Source organism: Zingiber officinale, chromosome 1A (assembly GCF_018446385.1).
Source record: "Zingiber officinale cultivar Zhangliang chromosome 1A, Zo_v1.1, whole genome shotgun sequence".
In the NCBI taxonomy this organism is placed as follows: domain Eukaryota; kingdom Viridiplantae; phylum Streptophyta; class Magnoliopsida; order Zingiberales; family Zingiberaceae; genus Zingiber; species Zingiber officinale.
The window spans coordinates 24179130-24194002 of NC_055987.1; the positions used below are offsets into that span (position 1 = coordinate 24179130).

General features: G+C 35.6%; 1 protein-coding gene across 1 annotated transcript; it reads right to left on the minus strand.

The window, feature by feature from the left end:
• Positions 1 to 3044: 3044 nt before the first annotated feature.
• LOC121996966 (superoxide dismutase [Cu-Zn]-like) lies at positions 3045 to 3563 on the minus strand. Its single transcript, XM_042551155.1, has 3 exons — positions 3488 to 3563; positions 3253 to 3354; positions 3045 to 3148 (listed from the first exon to the last, which is right to left on the minus strand). The coding sequence occupies exons 1-3, from the start codon at positions 3561 to 3563 to the stop codon at positions 3069 to 3071; spliced, it is 258 nt and encodes an 85-aa protein (XP_042407089.1). The 3' UTR covers positions 3045 to 3068.
• Positions 3564 to 14873: the final 11310 nt, after the last annotated feature.

Here is a 14873-nt window from a genome sequence, read left to right on the forward strand (position 1 = left end):
CGGAGCACTCGAGGATCCAGCAGGGAGCGCCACATCCCCAGCGTTCGTTGACCCCTGGTTCGGACAGGATCATGTTGAAAGGATGACCTTGTCATTTTTGCTTCAACACAAATTGTTGGTGCAAGTTGCACCCACTACAACAAAAACCCTCATAGACATCGGTTTTCCACCGATGTCTATTACATTTTCGACCGATGTCTATGAAGGCGATGTAAAAGGTCTGTCATTTTAGACATCGGGTTAAAATCGGTGTAGTATCACTTAACGACATCGGGTGTAAAACTGATGTAATATTATATGTTAATAACACCAGTTTTGGCAGCGGTATACGACCGATGTAATATTAGTTAATGACACCGGTTTTGCAGCGGTGGAAAATCGATGTAATATCAGTATTGTTTAACGACACAAATTCGATTCCCGAAATAGTGAAAACCCAATATTATCACCAAGCAAATCATAAAATTAAGTTAATATTATTAATTCACTAAGAAAATCACAAATAAAAATGCACCGATGTATCTAAATACACCAAGTCAATATCTATATAACCAACACATAAATATTCTTCTTACAACATAAAAAGATAATAGATATTGTGTACATCAAATTAGTATCTACAAATTACACATAACTATTCTTCCTGAGGGTGACAACTGATTGGTGATTCTTTGTAAAGGAGGCTTCCATCTTAAAAGAGCCACTGGAGGCTTTAGGAACTTTGCAACATCCTTCTTGATTGTCCTCTCACCATTTAATTGATTCTCCAGTTCTCTTACCTGAATAAAATAAAACAAAATAATGAGTACTGAGGGCAACTAGTAAAAAAGAAAAAGAAACATCTAAAAGCAAGAGTCATCTGAAAAGTATACTTACCGTCAACCAAAAGAATGCCATCAACTTCAACATCATTAACAAAATCATCATAGTTTACACTGACAGTATCTCCTGAACTGACTCCTCTTTTGATAGTGAAATTGAACTCTTGCCCATCATTGAGCAAGATAGGCTGAACCACATCCCCACTTCTTACCTCAGGGCCCTGTATAGTGTATATGACTACAGTGTCAGATTAAGTATATGTACTTCTGTTTTATCTGTTCTTTCTCAGTTAGTAACCAAGGATATAGCTCATATAAGCTTTGTAATGCTTTTAATTTGGAGGAAACCTCCTTTCTCCTTAAAAATATTGGTCATGCGTTTCTTCAATGGACGTCATTTGAAAGGTGAAACCAAATAAGAAAGCAGGATTGCTGTAACATGTCGGTGCTAGGAGAACCTCGTCACAAATTTTTATCAGTGTAATACAGAACTGCCACCATTATGCATATAAGTAGTATCCAATGTATGCTAGGAAAGGAATAAGTTTTTGTGTAAGTTAATGAATCAGAAAAAAAAATTGAAATCGCATGACCATTAGAATTCTGAAAAAAAAATTATGTTTTCAGCAAACAATGAAATTTATCACAAGTTCGTCCTGGTGCATGCTTGCAGGTAGTGTTGAAACGGTATCTTAAGAATAATATTCACCACGTCTATTATGCTGGAAAATTTAATTTAAGGCATCATACTGAGTGATATTCAGTTAAATAAGATGAAGCAACAACATTGACGAAAGAGTCCTAAAGAGAACACGAATCATAGAGAAGAAAATACTAAGTGCATATTCCGCCAATGTAATAAGCTAAATCTCAAGAATATTAGATATAAACAATGCCAAGCATTTTAGAAATGCACTTTGCTAAGTCAACAGTAAGAGCTAAGTAATGTTGGCAGAGGCACGTACCTTAGTATCTAGCATTATGGAAATAACGTTGTCCTTGGACTGAGCGTTGTATTCTTTTACCAAGTCAATGACCTTCTGATGTGATTCATGATCGCCATGGAAATAACATAAGTAGAGCTCATTAAAGCAAAAAAGAAAAGAAACAACAGATCATTTAGTAAAAGGAACTCAATGAGTACTGAGGGCATTCAATGGAAAGATATATTTCAGTATGCAACCACTTCAAACTACATCCAGTCACCTCCACTTTGCCATTCTAGTATCTTTCTCAATATGGCTAGCATGTTGTGCTGTGCTTAGTTACATTCAATTTCCAAAAACAAATTTCAATAGAACAATGATAAATGAGATTTTCAAAAAACTCTGCTGCCTAAAAATGCAATACCAGAGTTCTGTGTGCTAAAAGAAAGAACAATTCCTCAATCCAATAGTCAACGGTTAAGGTATTGTTTAAATCAGTTCCTCACTACTTTTTCTGCTATCATTCCATATAATTACATAATTTATCAAAACATAAATGACCAGGAACCAAAACACTGAAAACAAGAATAAGCCAATAATTTAGATACATGGGATCAAATGCTTTACAAAAATAAACCATTTACCATAATTTTACTTATTTGCTCATCTTTTTTGATCTGCAAGCAGTCTGAATGCAAACAACAAGTTAGTATGCAGAGAGCCTATTACAAGGAAACTTCAGGTGGCAATAGAGCTAATATATCTTACATATGTTTAACATTCACGCTAGAGCTGAAAAGGCTCAGTGGAATTGGACCTGAGAGATGATTCTTGTTCAAGCGTCTGATAAGAACATATTTCATCATCGTTAATTCTTCACCGCGTAAGTTTTTTATTTGATCATGCATGGAAAACTGAGGTGATTGTTTGCCAGGTCTAGCCATACGAGGTAGGCAAGCCTACCCAGGGATGCAGGTATTCTACCAGTAAAATGGTTTGCATTTAATGATCTGTGACACAGGTTTGAATCATTAGACTCCTGTTCCTCAGCTAGCAAAAATAGTAAGACAGTGGAAATTACATCCTAACAAGGTCTGGAGCTGGGATAGATTGCCTAGTTCAACAGGAATAGTACCACTAAACTTGCAACCAATCAGTATCCTGAGAAGCAGTAAAAAATGTTGATCAAGCCATAGTTTGATTTTTTTTTTTTTGTTACGAGAAAAAGCGTTATAGTAAATATGGGTAAAAATAGATAACAAAAGTAACATCATGAGCTGATGATAAAGCAACTTACCATCCTCGCCAGCAGTGGCATTGCCTAGATCACCAGCATGTCAGTTTTCATCTTCAGGAGCACCATGTTCCTTTCCAGCAGGATTTCAGGATTAAAATGAGGCCCTGCAGTATACAAGAGCATGAGTACATAATCAGTAATTTAATTCTTTCAATAAAAAACTTGCAACTCAGTAGATTGCCATGAAGGAAAAGGTAAATAATTTTACCAGTTGACATGCATCCATTGGTGGTGTCTCCAAGAGCATGCACATGGAAGCCATGAAGCCCAGGCTTGAGGCCAGTGATGGATCCGGTGACGGTGGTTGGACTTATCACAGAGATTTACATCCCAAAATCAGATCGGATCACAAATTCACAGAAAAATCAAAATGATTGAAGTTGAAACCCTAGATCTGAAAGGAATTTAGCATTCCACAAGTAGTATTTCAAGAGATTTCTCACCATCTCCTTCCTGGACGAAGTAAATTGTGCCCTTAACACCCTCACTGTTACCCAAGACAGCAACAACCTTCACCATTTCCTTAGGTGTTCTACACAGCAGACATCAAACACACGGTTAAAGACATAATTAAATGTCTCAAAATAAGTAGCATCGCCACTAGATGAGAAATAATCGATCTCGTCTTCCAGATACAAAAAGAAAAGCAACTCAACAATCGCCAGACTAAACGCTAAACAAATACCATCAAACTCGAGACGAAATCAGCTCTCGCTCCATCATAGACAGAGAACCCATCAAATCTCAGTAGAAAACTCCACTTTTTCTTCACCAAATCAAATCAAAGCAGCCGCATAAGTTAAAATCAAGAAAAAAAGAGATAAAACCTAAGGATCGAAAACAAAACAACAATACGATGGAGGACAAATTTCAGATCGAAAAGTATACCTTTGATAAATGGATTAAAGGAAAAAAGAAATGAGATTTACTAGATGATCGAGCACCAAAACAACAACGGGGCAGAAATAAGAGATTCAAATTAAAGAAAACAAAAGCAAATATAAAGATAGAATTATGGAAGAAGAAAGGTGGTGAGGTTGGAAGGAAGAATAAAAAAGAAACACTGAAAAAGAGAAAGGGGTAGAAGAAGAGGTCAAAAGTGCGACCTTATTGAACCAGATCCCGTGGGCGGATTGGATTGCGTGGTGGAGGTCGGAAAACGGAGAGGTGGAGGCGAGCTCCTTGGCGAAACGCTTGCTACCGCAGCACCGTAGCACATCCTCCTCCGTCTACGAAAAAGATGCCATCTTTCGTAGATCTAGGAAGGGGAAGAGGGAGATGAGGTGAGGAGGAAAGTGGTGGTGGCATCGCGACGGTATACGGTGGACGGCGCGAAATAGGTTTAGGTTTGGAGGGAAGAGTGAAGTGTTGTAAATTTTGGCTAAGTATTGGTGGAAAAATTATATTATTTTATTTTGGTTCATAGACATCAGGTTTTAAAAATCCGCTGTTAAAATCGGTGTCTATTAACGAAAAAAAGGGCGCTCATAGACATCGGCTAAAAAATCGATGTCTATGAGCGAAAATCTGCGCTCATAGACACCGGATTTTTGAAAAATCGGTGTAAAATACTCAAAGACATCGGTTTTTGCTTAAAACTGTTGTTGTTCCACCGATGTCTATGAGGGTTTTTGTTGTAGTGACCAGAATCAAACCTAAGTTTTGATGTTGTCAAAGGTTCAAGTTAAGTCTTGTTGTGATTTAACAAGTTGACTGAGTGTGCAGGCTGTTTACTCAACCAGAAAGACCTAGTTGAAGGTTAGGCAGGAGACTTAGCAGATCGTGGAATCCAGGTGCAAGTCCAAGTGGGTCGAGGGGACCCGAAGCTTGGCGGTATGATCGAGAGGTCTGGAGGACCGAAGATCAAGGAGAAAGTCCTGGCGGGCCGATCAAAGCTAAGTGAAAAGTCCAAATTAGATTTGGAAGATCTAAGTTTAGCAGGTAAGTTGAGGTAAACAACTGGAGGAGCGACAGTGAGGTTGGGTTCCTGTAGGGAACAACCTTAGGTCACTAATCCAACTAAAGAAGCCGGGAAGGTTTCCAAGTTGAGATTAAGATAGTTCTACTGTCTTTTATATTACTCATGCATTATTATTGTTATTGTCCTAACATCTGTTTTGTAAGTTTATTGCCTAACACTGTTTTGTAGATCCGACTGAATTGGTCGACCAGGCCGCTGGATCGGTCGATCGAACAAGGCAAAATCAATACAGTATTCAAGATCAGGTCAGAACATATCAGAGTTCGATCAAACATTGATCGATCGACCGAACAGTATGATCGGTCGACCGGACCATGATGACTCAGCACCAGTTCATCAGCACCGATCAACAGTAAAGGAAAAGAAGCGGATCGGTCGACCGAACACAGGGATCGGCCGACTGAACCAATCAGCATTAATGGTGCATTAACTGTTGATCTCGACAAATCACAACGAACAGGGAAGGAAGCTGTTCGATCGATCGAAAAGTTGGATCGGTCGACCGAACCCTTTATGATCAGTAAATGCAAAAGATCGAGCCAGCGTCAGACTCCAGCCGGGAAGGAAGGGAGCGGGTTCAGTCGACCAAACAGTGGGATCAGTCGACCGAACGTTCTGTACACCTATAAAAGGAGGCTCAAAGTCTGCGACCAGAGAACACTTCTGATCATCTCAATAGCTCTTCTTCGCGTACAGATTGTGCTACACATCTTCATCAGCTCAGCAAGTCACTCCATCTGGAAGTACCGACTAAGCTATAGCCTACGCATACTATTGTCGGTATAATTTTTTGTATTGCACTTAAAATTAAATAAGATAGTAGGGTTGTTACTATCTTATACTTCTTGTATCTATATGATCTGCTTCTTTCCGAAGGTTTCGGAAAGAAGGGTTATAGTGATTGCCCATCGGTGCGGTCAAGGACCGCGGGCCTTCGAGTAGGAGTCGAGCTAGGCTCCGAACGAAGTAAATGAACCTGTCTCCCTTTTTACTTTCCGCTGCACGATTCTGATTTAAAAGAAAAAGAAAAATTTTAAAGAAAGCGATATTCACCCCCCTCCCCCCCTCTATCGCACCCATTCGATCTATCAATTGGTATCAGAGCCTCGTAGCTCTAAAAATTCTTAACCGATTTTCAAAGCACTCTTTAAAACTGTTTTCTTTTCTTGTAGAATAATTCTTTTTCTCATTTCTATTTTTCAAGCACTACTAATCCCAAGATAAAATGTCTTGGAAATATTTTCTCTTTTAATTTTTTTCTTACAAGGATGTCGAACTCGTATCAAGAAGGTTACAGTACGGTCCGACCTCCACTATTCAAAGGAGAGAATTTCAGTTATTGGAAGAATAGAATGAAGTGTTACTTGAAGTCCGACATCGAGCTCTGGTTCACAATCTTAAAAGGCTACACTCTTCCAACGAAAGACGGAACAACATTAGAACCAGAAGAATGGACTCCCCAAATGATCAAGAAGGCACAACTGAACTACAAAGCGATCAACACCATTCAATGTGGGCTCACAATAGAGGAGTTGAACCGAGTCGGCCCCTACGACAACGCCAAAGAACTGTGGGACTCGCTAGTCAAACTACACGAACGGACTGATGAGTTAGAGGTAAACAAACGAGATCTACTTTTAAATAATTTATTTAATATAAAAATATTTCCCGGAGAGACGACCTCGCAACTACACGCTCGACTAAAGGACATCCTAAACGGCCTCCACCTGATCGGGCATAATCTTGAAAATCGTGACATGATAAGGTACGCTCTAAACGCTTTTCCGAAGAATGCTTTGTAGGCATCAATTGTAGATGCATACAAAGTTTCTAAGGACCTTTCAATACTTAAGTTAGATGAATTATTTTGCGAGTTGGAATTACATGAACAATCTAACATAAGCCATGTCGAGAAAGGAGTTGCTTTGTATGCAGGTCCAAGCAAGGAGACAAAATCAAAAACCAAGATTGAGTCTGAAAGCGAGTCAGACTCTGACTCAACTAACGAAGAAGAGTTAGTCAACATGGTCCGGAGACTTCTGACGAAAAAGAAGTCCAGAAGAAATGTCAAGAAGACACCGCTCAACCAGACCCAAAAAAAATCAGAAGTGATTTGTTACGGATGCAACAAAAAGAGACATTTCAAAATCGATTGCCCAAATCGGAAGGAAGAAAAGTCTAAATCGACAAGACGAAAGAAGGCTCTTCAAGCGACATGGGACGAGACTTCTTCCGACGAGTCCGACGCGGAGCAAACAAAGCATTCGAGCCATCTTACATTTATGGCAAGAAACGAAAACTCCAACTCCGAGTCCGATGAAGAGTACGAGTCCGAGAACGACATCGAATTCAAGGAAGACTGCGGATCCGAAAATCCAAATATGGTAACGATTTATTCCAAGTCTAATTTACTTAAAGTAGTTAAATGCTTATTTAAAAATTGTCAAAATCTGAAAAATAAAATAATTTGCTACTTAAGGAAATAGACCACCTTAAGCAACAAGTTAACTTGAGTAATTCGACTAACCAAGTTCAAGTCGAAACCTCAACTCAAGTTGAAAAACTTGAGGAAGAGAATTCCAATTTAAAGGGTCAAGTGTAGTGACTCAAGAAAATGTTGGAAAGGTTTGAATTGGGATCCAAGTGTCTAAATATGGTACTTGGGTCACAACGAGCCGTGTACAACAAATCAAGACTTGGCTACAACCCTAACAAACAAACAAATCATATTTGTCTTTAATTAGTCAAAAAGTTAGAAGTCAAGTCCAAGCATGGATCCAAACAAAACATTTAATCAAACCAATTAAACCAAACCTTTACTTAGTCCCTAAGAGTCAAATTCATTACTTAGATAGACCTTATCTAAGCTATGACTCAGGGGGAGCAAGTAGAAAAATAATACAACCAACTTGATTAACCAAACTCATACACTTAGGATTAGGTTTATTTTCTTCTTAGAATGGTTAGATGAAAAAGGTTTACCAAACCCTACAACATAGCATCGGAATGGATTGAGATGATAGTACGTCAAGAAAGCTTTGTCGAAAGCATGTTTAGGCTGAATATGGAATTCTACCTGGTGCACTAGACTTAGTGGATCTGACCGAAGCTACCCCAGTCAAACATGGGCTAGTTGGACCAAAATTTAGTATTAAGTTCTTTGAGCGGGAACAGTTTGGAAAGTCTTCAGCAAGTGGTCCACCATTGATACAGAAGAAGGTCATAAGCCTCGCCACTGAACTGAAAGTTTATCCTTAGGAAGCCTACTTGATTAACCCAAAGCTAAGTTTGAATTTAACATGGCTTCAATTACCTTTTTCAAACCTAATTAAATTTCAAATCTAATTTAATTTAAAATATATTTTAAACTTAATTAAAAAATTATTTTTAAACTTAATTAAAAAATTATTTTAAACTTATCTTAAAAAATTATTTTAAACTTAATTAAAAAATTATTTTAAAATTTAATTTTAAAAAAATTATTTTAAAACTTAATTAAAAAATTATTTTAAACTTAATTAAAAAATTATTTTAAACTTAATTAAAAAAATTATTTTAAACTTATCTTAAAAAATTATTTTAAACTTAATTAAAAAATTATTTAAAAACTTAATTTAAACAAAATTATTTTAAAACTTAATTAAAAAATTATTTTAAAATTTAATTAAAAAATTATTTTAAAACTTAATTATTTTAAATTATTTTAACACTTAATTAAAAATTATTTTAAAACTTAATTAAAAAAATATTTTGAAAACTTAATTAAAAACTTTTTAAAACTTAATTATGTTAAATTATTTTAAAACTAATTTAAAACTTAATTAAAAATTATTAAACTTAATCAAAGACTCATTAAACATTAAAAACATTAAATGCAACTCAACTAACTTAAATCCAAAAACTTACCCATTCAATTTCATCCTTTAACCAAACTTTGGTTTAAATCCTACGTTTTGTAGGAATCCAAAGCTCTGGATAAATGGATCTTGGATAGTGGCTGCTCTAAACACATGACTGGGAATCATCACAAATTTACCGATATTGAATTCAAAAACTTAGGGTCAGTTGCCTTTGAAAACAATGGCAAGCTAAAGGTAATTGGTACAGATGGATTTCAATTACAGTCTAACATTTCAATTAAAAAAGTTTTACTTGTTGAACATTTTAATTATAATCTGCTTAGTATAAGTCAACTCTGTGATTCAGGATTTAAGGTTAAATTTTTGTCTTCTGAATGCTTGATAAGTTACAATAACTCAACTAATATATTATTAAAAGGCTTTCGAGATAAAAATATATATTCAATTCATCTACCTAAAACAATACCTAAATGTTTTTAACAAATGATGATGAAACTTGATTGTGGCATAGGAGATTAGCTCACACTCACTTTAGAAATTTACTAAAATTAAATAAGAATGGTTTAGTAAAGAGTTTGCCGAAGTTAGGGAATCCTATAAATAAATTTTGTAATTCTTGTCAACAAGGAAAACAAATTAAATCAACTCATAAACTTACTAATCAAAATAGAACAAATAGAATACTTAATCTAGTACACCTAGATTTCTTTGATTCTCATGGAATAAAATCTTTAAATGGAAGTCTTTACTGCTTAGTAATCATTGATGACTACTCTAAATATACTTGGGTTAAATTCTTATCTAATAAAAATGAAACCTTTGAAATATTTAAAAATTTCTATAAACAAGTAGAAAACGAAAAAGAGATTAAGATTAAGAAAATAAGTAGAAAACGAAAAAGAGATTAAGATTAAGAAAATAAGAAGTGATAATGGAGGTGAATTCAAAAAATCAAAACTTTAATAATTTTTGTTTAGAAAATGGTTATCACCATGAGTTTTCGTGCCCTAAAATTCCACAACAAAATGACTTAGTAGAACGTAAGAATAGAACCTTACAAGAAGCTGCACGAACAATGTTAAATGAATATGATATACCAAAATATTTTTCGGCTGAAACTGTTAATACAGCTTGCTATGTACATCAAACTAAATACACAAAAGACCTTATTAATAAATTTGGTATGGAAAACTCCAAAGAAATTAAAACACTTATGGCAAGTAACATAAATCTTGATAGTGACGAAAATGGAAAATCTGTTGACTTAAAATTGTATAGAAGCATGATAGGAAGTTTACTTTATCTAACGGCAAGTCGACCCGACATTTTATTTGTCGTTAGTATGTGTGTCTGATACCAAACTTGTGCGAAAGAGTCCCATTTATCATTGGTTAAAAGAATTATTAAATATTTAAAGGGAACTATTAATGTAGGAATATGGTACCCTAGAACTTCACAATTTGACTTGGTCGGATATTCTGATTCTGATTATGCAGGGTGTAAGTTAGATAGAAAGAGTACTAGTGGAGGATGTCAATTACTAGGATCATCTTTAGTTAGTTGGTTTAGTCGTAAGCAACAATGTGTTGCATTATCAACCACGAAGCCGAATACATTGCAATGGGTGAATGCGTAGCCCAATTGCTATGGATGTCACATACCTTAAAAGATTTTGATCTAAATTATAAAAATGTAAAAACTTACATTGATAATATTAGCTCTATAAATCTAACTAAAAACTCAGTTCATCACTCTAAAACGAAACATATAGAAGTAAAATATCATTTCATTAGGGATCATGTTTCAAAATGGGACATTGAACTTAACTATATTGAATCTAAATTTAACTTAGCGGATATCTTTACTAAACCATTACTTGAAGCAGAATTTAATAACTTAAGAAGACAATTAGGAATATGTTTTATAGAGTAGGTTCTTTTATTTTTGAAAATTATTACTCAGTTTATTTATGAAAATTATTTTTGTAAAAATCCCTCTTTCATTTTTTTTTCAAAAACTCTTTCAAAATATTTTAATTTTCTGGAGTAGCCTAGGTTCTACCGTAGAACTGCATGTTTCTATAGTTCTAGGAGCCAGCATCTCACAAGCATAGTAGGATCCCTTGCTTGATAACTTAGAATGGGTGAGATGCTTAGGACCTAGCCTAAGATTTCAGATGCTTATTGTTGGTTAGTCCTAGGAAAACGTACCGGTTCCACTATACAAAAATTTTTGTACAAGTGTCGAACCTTTACTTAAATAATCTATTGTGTTCTTTAGAGGTTAAATTAGGAATCGCAGACGGAACTTAACATCATTGATTCCAAATTTAACTTATCTGTTCTTAATGGTTTAGATTTGAATCGCAAGCAGAACTTAACACTATTGATTCAAATCCACCTATGTTATTAATTCCATTAAATATTAATTTCCAAAATTGGCTTCCAGGACTGCATGGCGAGGCACATGACCTTCTTAGATATGGGAGCAACCACCACCGCCTAGACAAAGCCTTTTAAGGAAAGCTAATATTTAATTTCCTTAAATAACTCTAGGCTAACTAAAAAGAACAATCGAATCACAAATTCGAAAAAGAAGAAAACACAAACTCGAAAAATAAATTCGATAAACTAGATCTAATTGCCTCTTGTATTTAGAATTCTTACAAAGAAAATAACTAGTATGATGCGGACGAAAACTACTAGTTATACCTTCTCTTTGTAAGCTAATGACCTCAAGATCTTCTGCCGTATTCCTCGCCTCGCCTTGGACGTCGTGTGGGCGATGATCCTCCAAGATGAACACCACCCAAAAGCTTCTTCCTCTTCTTCTAAAATCCGGCCACTACCACCATCAAGGAGAAGAGAGCAAAAGGGAAAAGAGAAGGGAGAGGGTCGGCCACACCAAGAGAGTCTCCAACCAAGAGAATAAGAGTCGTGTCTCATGAAGCCCCCTCACCCCTTCTTTTATATTAGTTGCCCAAGGCAAATAAGGGAAGAATTTTTACAAAAATTAAAATCTTCCTCTAATTTTCCTTTTCTCTTTTAATTTTTCCTTTTCTTTCCTCTTGATTGAATCAATCATCAAAATTAATTGATGATGATTTTATTTATGGCCAGCCCCTTGCTTGGACACCAAGCAAGGTGGCCGACCACCTCATCAAGGGAAAAAGAAAATATATTTTTTTTATAAAATTTTACAAGAAGAAAAACTCTTATAAAATTTTATAAGATCTCTTTCCTAAAGTAGGAGTTAAAAAAGGAAAGTTCTAAAAATTAAAACCATGTTTTAAAATTTAAAACTTCTCTTATAAAATTTCCTTTTTTAACATGGTGATAGAAAATTTAAATTTTAAAATTTATCCTCCTTTTTTTCAAACCATGAGGATGGTTAAAAAAGAGAAGTTTTAAAATCTTTTAAACTTTCTTTTAAAACATGTGACCTAATTCAAATAAGGAAAATTTTTAAATTTAAAATCTCTCTTTTAAAACTTGTAGTTTTCTTCTAAGAGAAGAATTTAAAAATTCAAAACACCCCTCCTATTTGAATTAATCTTGGTCGGCCCCTACATGCTTGGTCACCAAGCAATAGGGTCGGCCCCTATAAAGAGGATGTGGCCGGCCCTTGCTTGGTCACCAAGTATTGGACCGGCTCACTTCTTGGACACTAAGAAGAGCTTTACATTTGGATAGACTTGAGGCTATAATGAGGCTACGACAGGGACCTAGAGGAGAAATTGGTTTTGGCCTTCCGATGAGCTTGAGTATCCCGTGCTCGCCCCGAACACACAACTCAAGTTCATCGATAATAACTCATTCCACTATAGAGTTATTATCGCACTACCGTACCAATCCCAAATTACATTATGAGATCCTTCTTATCATGAGTGTGTTAGTCTCCCTATGTTTAAGATAACAAATGCCCATTAATTAAATAAGTTATTGACAACTCACTTAATTAATATCTAGCTCCAAGAGTAGTACCACTCAACTTCATTGTCATATCGTACTAAGTCCACCTGCAGGGTTTAACATGACAATCCTTATGAGCTCTTCTTGGGGACATTCTCAACCTAGATAACTAGGACACAGATTTCTTCTATAATCAACAACACACACTATAAGTAATATCATTTCCCAACTTATCGGACATATTGATTTATCGAGCTAAACCTCACCCTTTGATAAGTCAAATAAATAAATATTAAATATATGTGTTTGTTATTATATTAGGATTAAGAGCACACACTTCCATAATAACTAAGGTATAGTTCTTTTATTAAGTCAGTACAAAAAGAACTCACCTAAAATGATCCTACTTAATACACTTAGAGTGTACCAGTGTAATATATTAGTCAAGATAAACTAATACTTAATTACACTACAACTATTCCAATGGTTTGTTCCTTTTCATCTTAGTCGTGAGCAACTGTTTATAATTTATAAAGAACAATCAACATGATCTACTGTGTGTGACACCACACACCATGTTGTATACTATATAAATTAATTGAACAATTACATTTAACAAATAAATGTAGATATTGACCAATGTGATTATTTTATTTCAAAAATAAATGTTTACAAAAACTAGACTTTTAGTATACAGTCCAACAATCTCCCACTTATACTAAAAGACTAAGCTGCCATATCTGTTGCCATACATTTGATTCCCATCCCCTCCACATGTCGATCAAAAACTTTCGCCGGAAGGGCCTTAGTGAAATGATCTGCCAGGTTATCTGTTGAAGCAATCTTGGCGACGACAACTTCTCCTCGCTTGACGATGTCTCGTATCAGGTGGTACTTGCGCTCTATATGTTTACTTGCCTTATGGGCTCGTGGTTCCTTTGAGTTTGCAACTGCACCGCTATTATCACAATAAATTGTGATGATTTTGGGAAAACCAGGAATCACATCTAAGTCCATTAGAAAGTTCTTGAGTCATACAACTTCTTTGGCTGCCTCAGAAGCTGCCACATACTCAGCTTCCATGGTTGAGTCCGATACGTATTTTTACTTAACATTCCTCCATGCAATGACTCCACCTCCTAGAGTAAACACATAGCCTGATGTAGACTTACTGTTGTCCCTATCTGATTGGAAGTCCGAATCCATGTAACCCACAAGGAGCAAATCATCTGCCTGGTAAACTAGCATATAGTCTCTAGTCCTTCTTAGGTACTTTAATATATGCTTTACCGCAGACCAATGTCCTTGTCCAGGGCTACTCTGATATCTGCTAACCATGCCTACGGTAAAACAGATATCAGGTCTCGTACACAGCATTGCATACATAAGACTTCCTACAAACGAGGCATAAGAAACTGCCTTCATGTCCTCTATCTCCTTTGATGTCTTCGGAGACATCTCTTTAGATAAAGCTACTCCATGCCTAAAAGGTAAGAATCCTTTCTTGGAGTTCTGCATGCTAAAACGAGAAATGATCGTATCTATATATGAAGCTTGAGATAGGCACAACATTCTTTTCTTGCGATCCCTTATAACTTTGATCCCAAGAATGTGTGCACATTCTCCTAAGTCCTTTATATCAAATTGTTTGGACAACCATACCCTTACGTCTGATAATACCTTGACATTGTTGCCAATTAACAAAATATCATCTACATATAATACAAGAAATACCACCACGTTTCCGTTACACTTCTTGTATACACAAGACTCATCCGGACACTGAATAAATCCATATGATTGGATTACTTCATTAAACCAGATGTTCCAAGATCTTGAAGCTTGCTTCAGTCCATAAATGGACCGATTGAGCTTACACACTAAATGCTCTTTGTCTTTTTCAATAAATCCCTCTGGTTGCTTCATATGGATGTTTTCTTCAAGACTACCATTAAGGAATGCTATCTTGACATCCATTTGCCAAATCTCATAATCCATATGAGCGGCAATGGATAAGAGTATCCGGATAGACTTAAGCATGACTACCAGCGAAAAAGTCTCCTTATAGTCGATTCCC

Bases quoted from the DNA above. Each gene is read 5' to 3' on its own strand.
- LOC121996966 (XM_042551155.1), bottom strand. From the start codon at position 3,563: ATGGTGAAGGTTGTTGCTGTCTTGGGTAACAGTGAGGGTGTTAAGGGC. The intron at 3,355-3,487 runs GTGAGAAATCTC...TCTCTGTGATAA, and splicing joins CTTCGTCCAGGAAGGAGATG to GTCCAACCACCGTCACCGGA. The intron at 3,149-3,252 runs GTAAAATTATTT...TGTATACTGCAG, and splicing joins CAATGGATGCATGTCAACTG to GGCCTCATTTTAATCCTGAA.